The sequence below is a fragment of the Spermophilus citellus genome, assembly GCF_964194105.1.
Source record: "Spermophilus citellus genome assembly, chromosome: 10".
In the NCBI taxonomy this organism is placed as follows: domain Eukaryota; kingdom Metazoa; phylum Chordata; class Mammalia; order Rodentia; family Sciuridae; genus Spermophilus; species Spermophilus citellus.
The window spans coordinates 99,413,014-99,425,030 of NC_138197.1; the positions used below are offsets into that span (position 1 = coordinate 99,413,014).

General features: G+C 35.1%; 1 protein-coding gene across 1 annotated transcript in view; it reads left to right on the top strand.

Moving 5' to 3' along the window:
* The window catches only part of ACSS3 (acyl-CoA synthetase short chain family member 3), a 173,259-nt gene that overhangs the window by 47,721 nt on the left and 113,521 nt on the right, over positions 1 to 12,017 (top strand). Inside the window, exon 3 of the mRNA XM_081309979.1 lies at positions 6,944 to 7,132. Coding sequence (XP_081166105.1) covers positions 6,944 to 7,132 — 189 coding nt within the window. The remainder of the gene's footprint in view (positions 1 to 6,943; positions 7,133 to 12,017) is intronic.

The window sequence follows — 12,017 nt, forward strand, 5'->3', positions numbered from 1 at the left end:
AGCCCAAGAGTTAACAACCAGAATAAACAAATGGGACTTACTTAAACTAAAAAGTTTTTTCTCAGCAAGAGAAACAATAAAAGAGGTAAATAGAGAGCCTACATCCTGGGAACAAATCTTTACCCCCCACACCTCTGATAGAGCCCTAATATCCAGAATGTACAAAGAACTCAAAAAATTAAATAATAAGATAACAAATAACCCAATTAACAAATGGGCCAAGGACCTCAACAGACACTTCTCAGAGGAGGACATACAATCAATCAACAAGTTCATGAAAAAATGCTCACCATCTCTAGCAATCAGAGAAATGCAAATCAAAACCACCCTAAGATACCATCTCACTCCAGTAAGATTGGCAGCCATTATGAAGTCAAACAACAACAAGTGTTGGCGGGGATGTGGGGAAAAAGGTACACTTGTACACTGCTGGTGGGGCTGCAAAATGGTGAGGCCAATTTGGAAAGCAGTATGGAGATTCCTGGGAAAGCTGGGAATGGAACCACCATTTGACCCAGCTATTGCACTTCTCGGACTATTCCCTGAGGACCTTAAAAGAGCGCACTATAGGGATACGGCTGCATCAATGATTATAGCGGCACAATTCACAATAGCTAGACTGTGGAACCAACCTAGATGCCCTTCAATAGATGAATGGATAAAGAAAATGTGGCATCTATACACAATGGAATATTATGCAGCACTAAGAAATGACAAAATCATAGAATTTGCAGGGAAATGGATGGCATTAGAGCAGATTATGCTAAGTGAAGCTAGCCAAGCCCTAAAAAACAAATGCCAAATGTCTGCTTTGATATAAAGAGAACAACTAAGAACAGAACAGGAAGGAAGAGCATGTGGAAAAGACTACAGATAACAAAGACGAATGGGGGGAGAGAAACGGAGAGAGAAGGGAAAGCATATGGAAATGGTAGGAGACCTTCAAGGATACATAAAATTACAAGAGGCTATGAGGGGCAAGGGGGAGGGAAAAAAAAGGGAGAGAATTGAACAACAGCAGGGGAGATAGAGAGGGAAGATGGGAGGGGAGGGGAGGGGAGGGGTGATAGTAGGGGTTAGGAAAGGTAGCAGAATACAACAGACACTAATATGGCATTATGTAAAAATGTGAATATGTAACAGATGTGATTCTGCAATCTATATTTGGGGTGAAAATGGGAGTTCAAAACACAATTTGAGTCTAATGTATGAAAGATGATATATCATGAGCTATGTAATGCTTTAAATAATCAATAAAAAATTTAAAAAAAAAAAAAAAAAAAGAAGTGTACCAAGAGGAAAAAAAAAAAATAAAAATAAAAAATAAAATAAGGGCTGGGGATGTGGTTCAAGCAGTAGCACGCTCACCTGGCATGAGCGGGGCGCTGGGTTCGACCCTCAGCACCACATAAAAATAAAATAAAGATGTTGTGTCCACCGAAAACTAAAAAATAAATATTGAAAAATTCTCTCTCTCATTAAAAAAATAAAATAATTAAAAATAAAAAGGCCAACCACATCTTCCTTATTTTTGTATCTTCAGACTTTACCTTGGTATAGGACCCATAGTATATATTATGAAAGTTGAACCAATGATCGGATATTTGCATAACAAAATGGCTTTAAATTAGCACCAAAACAGTGATTAATTTATACAATTTCTAGTGGGAAGAATGGAACAGCATTGTAACTAAGTAAATATGTACATTCATTTTCTTTCTTCAGGCTTCCTTTACAGCACAGTTCTCCTCAGACTAGCAGTGTAATGTCCCATATTGAGTGCATGACATATCTATTACTCTGATGGCAGATTGAAAGTAGATTTCGGAGGTCTGTGCCTCATATAAAACTATCAAACTTTTGATACATTAAGACATAATTATAAGAAGATGCAAAAGTGAGTATGTATTGGGTAAATGGTCCATGATTTAATATTGCTTTCAGCTGAAAAGCCATAGTTTAAAATATTTCCCCTCGGATAATAGAAATTGCAAATCTACATTCAGACATCCATAGGAGGATAAGAATATGTCATTAGGTAAAAATAATATATATTTTTCTTCTCTTTGATAATTTTCCAACTGAAATTGATAAAAATTCCAGAACCTTAAACTCTGACATAGCACTATTGAATGTCCTTTTTTGTTGAAGGTTCAACAGAACTTCATTTGATCATTATAAACTCTTTTTCATCTTATAGCTCTGTGTTGCCTACATATAGTCTGAATGATTTCTTTTGCATCTCAGAAAAAAAAAAAACTGTTGTTTTGTTTGGTTCTGGAATGTTCTCCTAAGAAAGTTCCTGTACCGAAGGCTTGGTCTCCAGCTTATGGTGTAATTGGGAGGTGGGAGAAACTGTAGGAGGTGGGCCTTAGTTGGAGGAAGTAGGTCCTTGGGGTCAAGTCTTTGAGGGTATCTTGTCTCCTGTTTCTCTCTCTCTCTCTCTCTCTCTCTCTCTCTCTCTCTCTCTATCTATCTCTATCTCTATCTCTATCTCTCTCTTTCTCTGCCTCTCCTCCTGACTGTCAGGAGGTGAGCATCATTGTTCTACCACACACAACCCACCATGATATTCTTCACTCTGGCCCAGAAACAATGAAGTCAAGTGACCTTGAACTGAAACCTCTGAAGCCAGGAGTCAAAATAAATCCTTCCTCCTTCAAGTTGTCTATCTCAAGTATTTTGTCACAATGAAGGAAAGTTGATAAACACAACTATAAAGTGTTCTGTTCTGGTTCTCATGTTAGCCAATTCTAGATTTAATATTAACAAGTAATATTTTTACATTAAGTATTTTCAAATAAATAGATATTAAATCAACACCTATTTACTTTCTCTTGGTAAGAATTAATACCTTGTCTTTTCTAAGTCCATTTATTAAAAGTCTCACCAGAATTATATTTTCCCATAAATTTTCTCACATATATTATCTATATACATATCAACCTTTCTATCCATCTAAATTTACAAGTTACATTGGGAATTTTTATTGGAGTGAAATTAAGCTCTGGAAACTCCTGAAAAAGAAATACATATTAGTCATGTAAAACTTTTGTTGTTAGACTATCTCTAATGTGGATATCATGGTCAAAATATTGAAATATAACTCGAAGAAGTAAGGAAAAATTGACTCCATCTAGTGGTCTTATAGAACTGGTGCAGCCTAATTTGATAAAGTTGTTTTCAGGGTGCTGGTTGATAATTCAGATGTCTAGAGAAGCTGAGCAAATAATATAAATGGAAGAAATATCAATTGAGAGAAAAATCAATTATTGGTACATATTACACTTTTTATACAGTTATGGAACTATGGTGTAAGCATACAACATAAAATATACATTCATAGGATGTAGGAGGAGAGATTTCAAACTTTGACTGGAAACCAAATGCCCCTATGAATGGTAGTTCTATAGCAATATGCTTAGCTAGCACCAGGTTTCAATGATTATTTATCATTATAGAACACTGACCTGGTTGTGCTAGACCTTTCATTTTTTTTCAAGAAAACATGTTCTAGATTTGTGTATCAGTCTATTTTGTGTTACTATTACAAAATACCAAAGGCTAGATACTTTACACATAAAAAGCGCTTATTAAGCTAAAAGTTTGGAGATTCAAGTGTTTGGCACCAGAGTGCTTGGTTCTGGGGAGGGCCTTCTTGCTACATCAAAACATGGTAGATGGTATCATAGCAAGAATATGTGTGAAGGAGAGAGAGAGCACATGGACAGAGAGGAAGTAAGAGAGTCAGAGTCCAGGCATATTCTTTTCATAACAACCTGCTCTCGCAGAAAGTAACTGGAGTCTCTTCAGGACTACATTACTCTTTTCTGTGGGTGATGCCTGCAATGACTTGGTTGCCTCTTGAAAGTTTCATCACTTCTCCATATTCCCACACTGGGGACCAAGCTTCCAGCACATGAACCTGAGGGATGCTCTCAAACAATCTCTAAACCACAGTATATATGATACCTACTAAATTTAATATGCCAGCTTATTTTTTAAGATGTGATGTGGCCTCAACTTATATAGATCTTGAGGTCATATTTACCCTATGACCCATGATTTTGATGTTTAAGTTGCAATAATAGGTCTTAAATTTCTTGATTTCATTTCTTTAAAGGACAGAAGAGGTATGGGCATTTTCCAGAACATTCAACACTAGGCAATGAGACTGAAATACAAAGCTACTTGGTCATTGCTAGGTTGAGTCTTGGTTGAGGATTATTTTTATTCAACAACAGGCACTATTCAAAGTGTTAGAATCATAGCTGTGAATAAGCAAACTCTTTTTCCTTTGTCTCTTTTAGATCCCTACCTTAAATGCGGAGCTCATCAATGTCATCACAGAGCATGGTCACTTTCTGCAGGGAATATACACTGGAATGTTTGGCTATAATTTCCCAGTGTTAATCTTGGTTCTTGAGCACCATATAGAATTTGTTCATGATTTATATTTCTTTTTTTAAAGTTTTTTATTTGTTTTAATTAGTTATACATGACAGAAGAATGCACTTATATACTTTGATATATCATACATAGATGGGATATAATTTCTCATTTTTCTGAGTATACAGTCACATACATACATAAAGTAATAATGTCTGTTTCATTCTACTATCTTTCTTAACCCCACATCCTCTGCCTTCCCCTCCTTTCACTTCCCTCTACCTAATCTAAGGTAACACTATTCTTTTTTTTTTTGCATTACAATTCTTAATACACATATATACAATTTTTGTATCTCTGTATGTAACCTATATTGACACTCAATTCAAGTCTTCATACATGTACTTTGTATAATGATGTCCATCATGATTTATATTTCTTTGGGATACTTTTCTTGTATTTTTTTGTTGGACATTTTGAAATTCCTTTTTTGAATTTTTTATTAGTTAAACATGACAGTACAATGATCTTGACATATCATACATTTGAATCAAATGGGGTATAATTTCTCATTTTTCTGAGTGTACAGGTTACAGAATCACATTGGTCATGTGTGATCTTGACATATCATACATTTGAATCAAATGGGGTATAATTTCTCATTTTTCTGAGTGTACAGGTTACAGAATCACATTGGTCATGTAGTCACGTATATACATATAGCAATACTAGTGTCTATTTTATTCTGCTGTCTTTCCTATCCCCTCTTTCCCTCCTTTCCCCTCCCATGAAGTTCTTAAACATAGCACTCAAATACAGTGTTTGCAGTTTAGGGAAGAATAAATCACTGAGATGGTATTTTACTTTCTCTCTTTCACCAGATGGTATTTTACTTTATCTCCTTCTTAACCCTGCCCACACCTTCCCCTTTCTACCCAGAGACAGTGAATAAAGAAAGGAAAATGGTCAGGATTCAGAATTCCTTAAACTTCTTCAGAAATTGGGAGAGATTGAGTGAAATAAAAGAAACCACAAACAGCAAGTGGCCCAATTCCTTCTCTCAAGCCCCCTCTGTTCTTTATGTTGGACAGTCACATTTAAAGGCAACCAGCTGACCTTCCATTGGCCTCCTGGGCTCCTGCAGGCCCCTTGAACTCTCTGCCTGATCCACAGCTACCTTCTCACTTGTTCGTGCTCTTGCCTCTGGTCTCTGTGCTGCTCCTTGAATCTCTCATGATTCCCTTTCCCTTTTATACATTTGTGATGTCATTCCCACTGCCTAAAATAATATCGATCCCCTGAGATCCGCTGATTCTCAACCCTCCATGTCTGTGCTGAAGTCTTCCTGAATTGTCCCATTGACAATGACATCTGCCCCTTACCCAGCACCTCCCAACCCTGTTTACTCTTCTCTGTTCTCCTTCCCCCATAGCTTTTAATATATATAATGTATTTATCATGTTTGGGGTTTTTGGTATTTCATTTGCTAAAATACAAGCACCCGAAAGATAGAGATCTTTGTCTTGTTTTATTTAATGATATGTCAGCAGTGCTGCGGAAGACAAGGGAGGAGATAAAGAGAGAACTTATTATATTCCAGGAACCATTTTTTTTATAGTGGAATATTTTTAAGTGAAAGAATATCAAACTACTTAGGGTTACCATACTTTGTACAGCCTGCTCTAATTGCTTGTGGAAAGATTTCTTGCAACAAATTATCTCGTGTGGGCTTAGGATCTATTTTGCCTTTATTATCAGAAATTGCAGAAATACATATTAAGAGGAAAGAGAGTTTGTATGGTTGTTAACAAAAAAAAAATGTTGAAAGTAAAAAGAATTTCAAGTGTTTGGTCCAAAAGAAAATTGTGTTATATAAATAATTCATATAAAAGCTATAAAGAAAAAGTAATTGGCTTGAGATAATAGAGTGTGTGGAACATGATATCAATAATCCTGGATACATGACTTACTACTTTTCTGATCATAAGTTAACAATTCGTTAGCTCTCAGACTTACTTACCTTATTTGTAAATGGGAATAACAATATATTAGAGTTTATCTTATTTGCCTTATAAGTGTATGGAAGTGAATTCTTTCTTAATATCTATTTGTTTATTTCAATAGTTAACCCAACTTTCATCTAAATTTATCATTATTTTATTTTTCTTTTTTACTTGACAGATTATCTTTTAGAATATGAGCTCCACAGGGGCAGTTTGGTGTCTTTCTTTTTCAGATTCATGCTCCCAACTTTAAACCTTATGTCTGACACATAACAGTTGCTCGGTAAAGATGTCTTAGGATTAAGCAAATGTAAGCAATAATGTTCATATGATGTAATAATAGTAGATTGATTAATAATCAATTATGATGAAGATGTCTGTTATTATTGTCACCATCTAAACCATTTGATCATCCATGATCAAATATGTGTTTTCTCACCTTTTTAAATCCATTACCAGGGGGATGATCAACTTCAAGTATTTCTGCCTTAACTTACATATTTACTGAAATAGTACAGAAAAACTTTGCTGATCTATTGATTTTGTAACAGGTCTCTAAGCTGGCTGGTGTTTTGGTTAAGTATGGAATCCAAAAAGGTGACACTGTTGTCATCTACATGCCCATGATCCCACAAGCAATGTATACCATGCTGGCATGCGCAAGGATAGGAGCCATCCACAGTCTCATATTTGGGGGATTCGCATCCAAAGAATTAAGCAGTCGCATTGATCATGCAAAGGTAAGTGCTTTCTTTGGGGAAATTGGGTTGTAGCTACCTATATTATAGCCATATTTACCTGTGGATGAGTTATCCAAGAATGTTCTTACTTCTTTTGATCTTCTTTTCAAATGGGGTACTTAAAATTTGTTTTTCTTTTTCTTTTTTTTTTTGTTTATAGCAGCTTTATTCATCATCACCAAAACAAACAAAAATCAAACAAAAAATACCCTGAAAGCAACCAAAATATCCTTCAACAGATGATAGATAAACAAAGTGTCATGCATCCATCTAATGAAATGCTATTCAATGGTAAAACAAATTCACTGTCAAGCCATTAAGTCATGAATTAAATTTTTTGGGGGGAGGCAGTACCAGATATTGAACTCAGGGGTACTAGACCACTGAGTCACATCCCCAGCCCAATTTTATATTTTATTTAGAAACAGAGTCTCACTGAGATGCTTAGCACATCGCAGTTGCTGAGGTTGGCTTTAAACTCATAATCCTCCTACTTCAGCCTCCTGAGTCACTGGGATTACAGGTGTGCACCACCTCATGAATTAAGTTTTTGTTCTTTTATATTTTTTAAAATTTATTGTTGTTTTATCTTTTTAAAATTTATTGTTGTTTTATCTTTTTAAAATTTATTTATTCTAATTTGTTATACATGAAAGCATAATGCATTCTAATTCATAGTACACATATGGAGCACGATTTTTCATTTCTCTGGTTGAACACAAAATAGAGTCACACCATTCATTTCTTCATACATATACTTAGGGTAATGATGTCCATCTCATTCCACCATCTTTCCTACCTCCATACCCCTTTCCTTCCCCTCTCTCACCTTTGCCCTATCTAAAGTTCCTCTATTCCTCCCATGCTCTCTCTAATCCCCATTATGGATCAGCATCCACTTATCAGTGAAAATATTTTACATTTTTTTTCTGAGGGTTAGCTTACTTCACTTAGCATGATATTCTCCAACTCCATCCATTTACCTGCAAATGCCCTGATTTTATTCTCTTTTAATGCTGAGCAATATTCCATTGTGTATATAGACCACAGTTTCTTTATCATTCATCTACTGAAGGGCATCTATGTTGGTTCCACAATTTAGCTATTGTGAATTGTGCTGCTATAAACATTGATGTAGCTGCATCACTGTAGTATGCTGCTTTTAAGCCCTTTGGGTATAAACCAAAGAGTGCTATAGCTGGGCCAAATAGTGTTTCCTTTCCAAGTTTTCTAAGGAATCTCCATACTGCTTTCTAGAGTGGTTGCATCAATTTGCAGTCCCACCAGCAATATATGAGTGTACCTTTTTCCCCACATCCTCTCCAACACTTAATATTGCCTGTATTCTTGATAACTGGCATTCTGACTGGAGTGAGATGGAATCTTAGAGTAGTTTTGATTTGCATTTCTCTAATTGCTGGAGATGTTGAACATTCTTTCATATATTTGTTGATTGATTGTGTATCATCTTCTGAGAAGTGTCTGTTCAGTTCCTTGGCCCATTTATTGATCGGGTTATTTGTTTTCTTGGTGTTAAGATTTTTAAGTTTTTATATATTCTAGAGATTAGTGCTCTATCTGATGTATTTGCTTCCATTCTGTAGACTCTCTCTTCACCTCACTGGTTGTTTCTTTTGCTGAAAAGAAGCTTTTTCAATTTGAATCCATCCATTTATTGATTATTGATTTTATTTCTTACACTATAGAAGTCTCATTAAGGAGTTGGGGCCTAATCCAATATGATGAAGATTTGGGCCTACTTTTTCTTCTATTAGGCACAGGGTCTCTGGTTTAATTCCTGAGTCCTAGATTCACTTTGAGTTGAGCTTTGTGCATGGTGAGAGATAGGGGCTTAATTTTATTTTGCTGCATATGGATTTCAAGTTTTCCCAGCACTATTTGTTGAAGAGGCTATCTTTTCTCCAATATATGTTTTTGGTGCCTTTGTCTAGTATGTGATAACTGTATTTATGTCTCTGTGTCCTCTCTTCTATTGTGTACCATTGGTCTACAAGTCTATTTTGGTGCCAATACCATGCAGTTTTTATTACTATTGCCCTGTAGTACAGTTTAAGTTCTGGTATAGCGATGCAACCTGCAGCTCAGTTGGTAGAGTGCTTGCCTCATATGCACAAGGCCCTGGATTCAAATCACAATTCAATCCCCACACCATACACACAAAAAATGTTTTTATTTGACATTTATCTGTTACTTTTACATTCTTTTTTGAGTCAGTTCTGGGTGCTAAGTGCTTTGAGAAATGTAAAATATAAAATAAGGTATATGCCTTTCAAGTTATCTTGTCATATACTGTGGTATATAAGACATATAAGAAAAATAATTATTAATTTATTTGTTCAACATTTATTTATTAGGCTTCCTCCATGTGCTTGGTACTGACCTTGGAAAAGTATGAAAAATAATAGTTATCAAATATGTGGGCACATAATTATTTTCAAAATCTATATACTTCTAGGAATGGGGTGATAACCCAATGATTAAGGACAGAGAGGGCTAGGGTCACTTTTGAATGGGATACTAAGAGAAACAATTTCATAATTTGTAAAATATTCTTAAGATATTGTATTTAAAACAACACAGTATCTAAGATGTAACATTCACTTAAATATTATTATTATTCTCTGAGTTTAGAATGGTCAGTGAACATTTCCCTGTAAAATGACCAGAGTGAGTATTTCAGGCATTGCATAGTACCTGTTCTCTGTTGCAGGCACCCAGCTCTACTTCTGTAGCACAAAAGCCGCCTCAGGCAGTAAATCCACAATGGGCATGTCTGTGTTCGGATAAAGCTTGACAGAAATAGTTTGCAGACTCCCTAATTTTGAGGAAGGGACCTTTCTTTTGGTTTTGGTAGCTGAAGAGGGCTCTGTGAAAAAAAAAAGTGAGATCTGAGTTAGGTCTTGGCTGAGATTCAGGTGGAAGAGAATTAGTAGGATCCAAAAGCCGGGGAAACAGTAGGAATCAAGCATTACTGGCAGGAAAGAGTAATAGTCATTTGGGAGGAAACAAGTTGATTGGCGTGACAGAGAAAATAGAAAAGTGAGCTTGCCAAGGCTGGTTTTGTCTGACCTGTAAATAAACCATTGGAAGTTATTGAGCAGGTGAGTGTCATGTTTTAAACAATGTTAAAGAGGAGACAAGCTTTGCAATATCATAGGAATGAGGAGCGAGGCTGGAGGCCTTAGCGAGACACTCTGGTACGTGTTCTACTTTTGAATAAATGGGAAATTTTTAAAAAATCAGAACATGTCAGTTGTAAGACTGAGGAAGGAAAGTCCTTGTAGGAGTTAAGAGATGGCTGGCTTTTAGAGTTTCAGACACAAAGACAAGATGTTTTTAGGGAAGTAGCTTGCATTCTAGGTCCTCTGGGTGCTAAGCCTAGAGTGAGGCTTTGTATAGTTTAATTCATCTGCTAAAAGGTAAGGTATTAGAACTAGAAAGTTGTTTTGTGGACTAAGTACCTGAATTCTTTTTATTATTATTATTTCTATTGACCCGTGAAGTTATTGCTTATGAAAGAAACCTAGAAGGGTTTATCAATCTGTCACTGACCTGTAAGTTCATGGGAAGTTGGTAAGGGCTCTTAGGAAGCTATAGGCTCTAGGTTTTTAGCTACAGAAAAGCTAAACACCATTTAGACAAAGGTATTAGACATGTTATTTTCTTCTAAGATACATCCTATAAGATATGAAGAAATTGAAATATATAAAATATATATAGATATATGTACATATATAAATATGTATGTAAATAAGGACCTACCCAATGCTGCACTGCAGGAGGAGTTTTTATTCATCACACACAGATGTACAATATTGTTAAGGAGTAGAGGCAATACATGCATACTCTTATGGGTAAGGCTATTAGGTCAAATTTAAGGAGAGATGATGGAGATAGAGATATGCATATGAGATTTCTAGACAAAACAAATATTTGAAATCTGTGATTTTTATGTCCTGATTTTCAAACAAATTGGCTAAAGAATTTTTTTTAATTTTAACAGACAAAGATGAAAAGGATATATTCTAAAATTTCAGTCTAGACCCAATAAAACCTCTAATAAAAGTTGTCAATAAAATGCAAAAGGGATTACTTTTCCAGAGTAGTCTAATTTTGACTTTATTAAATTATTCAAGTTCTGATGCATTCTATGTATGTTCTTAACTTGATATGTAGCATACTTTCATTTTTTCAGAATCCTAATTTCATGGAATTTTAACTAGAACTATTTTTGTAAGTATTACAGATATTAAAGTGTGAATTATATTCAAATATCTACCTTCAAAAATACAATAAAAGGAAATAAGACTTCTTTTCTTTTCTTTCTTCCTTTGCTTTTCTTTTAAAAATCATTTTGCTATAGAGGAAAGAGAAAGGTTATTCAATCACAAAGAACTGGCCCCATTTCTGTCTCTACCCCTTGTAACCTGGGGCAAGCTTTGTAACTGCACTGAGCCTCAGTTCCATGAATACTAAATGATATTCAAGAAGCAAAGAGTACTATAAATGTATATATTTGCACAATATAAACTTTCCATAGATGAAATATATTATAACCAGAAATCAGATTTCAAGAGTAAATGCAATACCATGAAACGATTAGCTGTTTCTTGAATCATTTATTATATATCTCCTTTGTTTTGGATTTTTTGATTAAGAAGCAATACATTTAAAAGAATAAAAATGTTTGTTTCTGCAAATTAATGAAAATTTTCATTTAGTCCTACAATTTTTGTTGAGAGTTTGTGGAATGATAGACCCCATACAGGCACAGAAGATAAATGATATCCAGACTTGGCCTTGGACTATTTACTGAGCAGTATTGGAGTTTAAAGAATCGTTCACTATAGACAGATATTTGAGG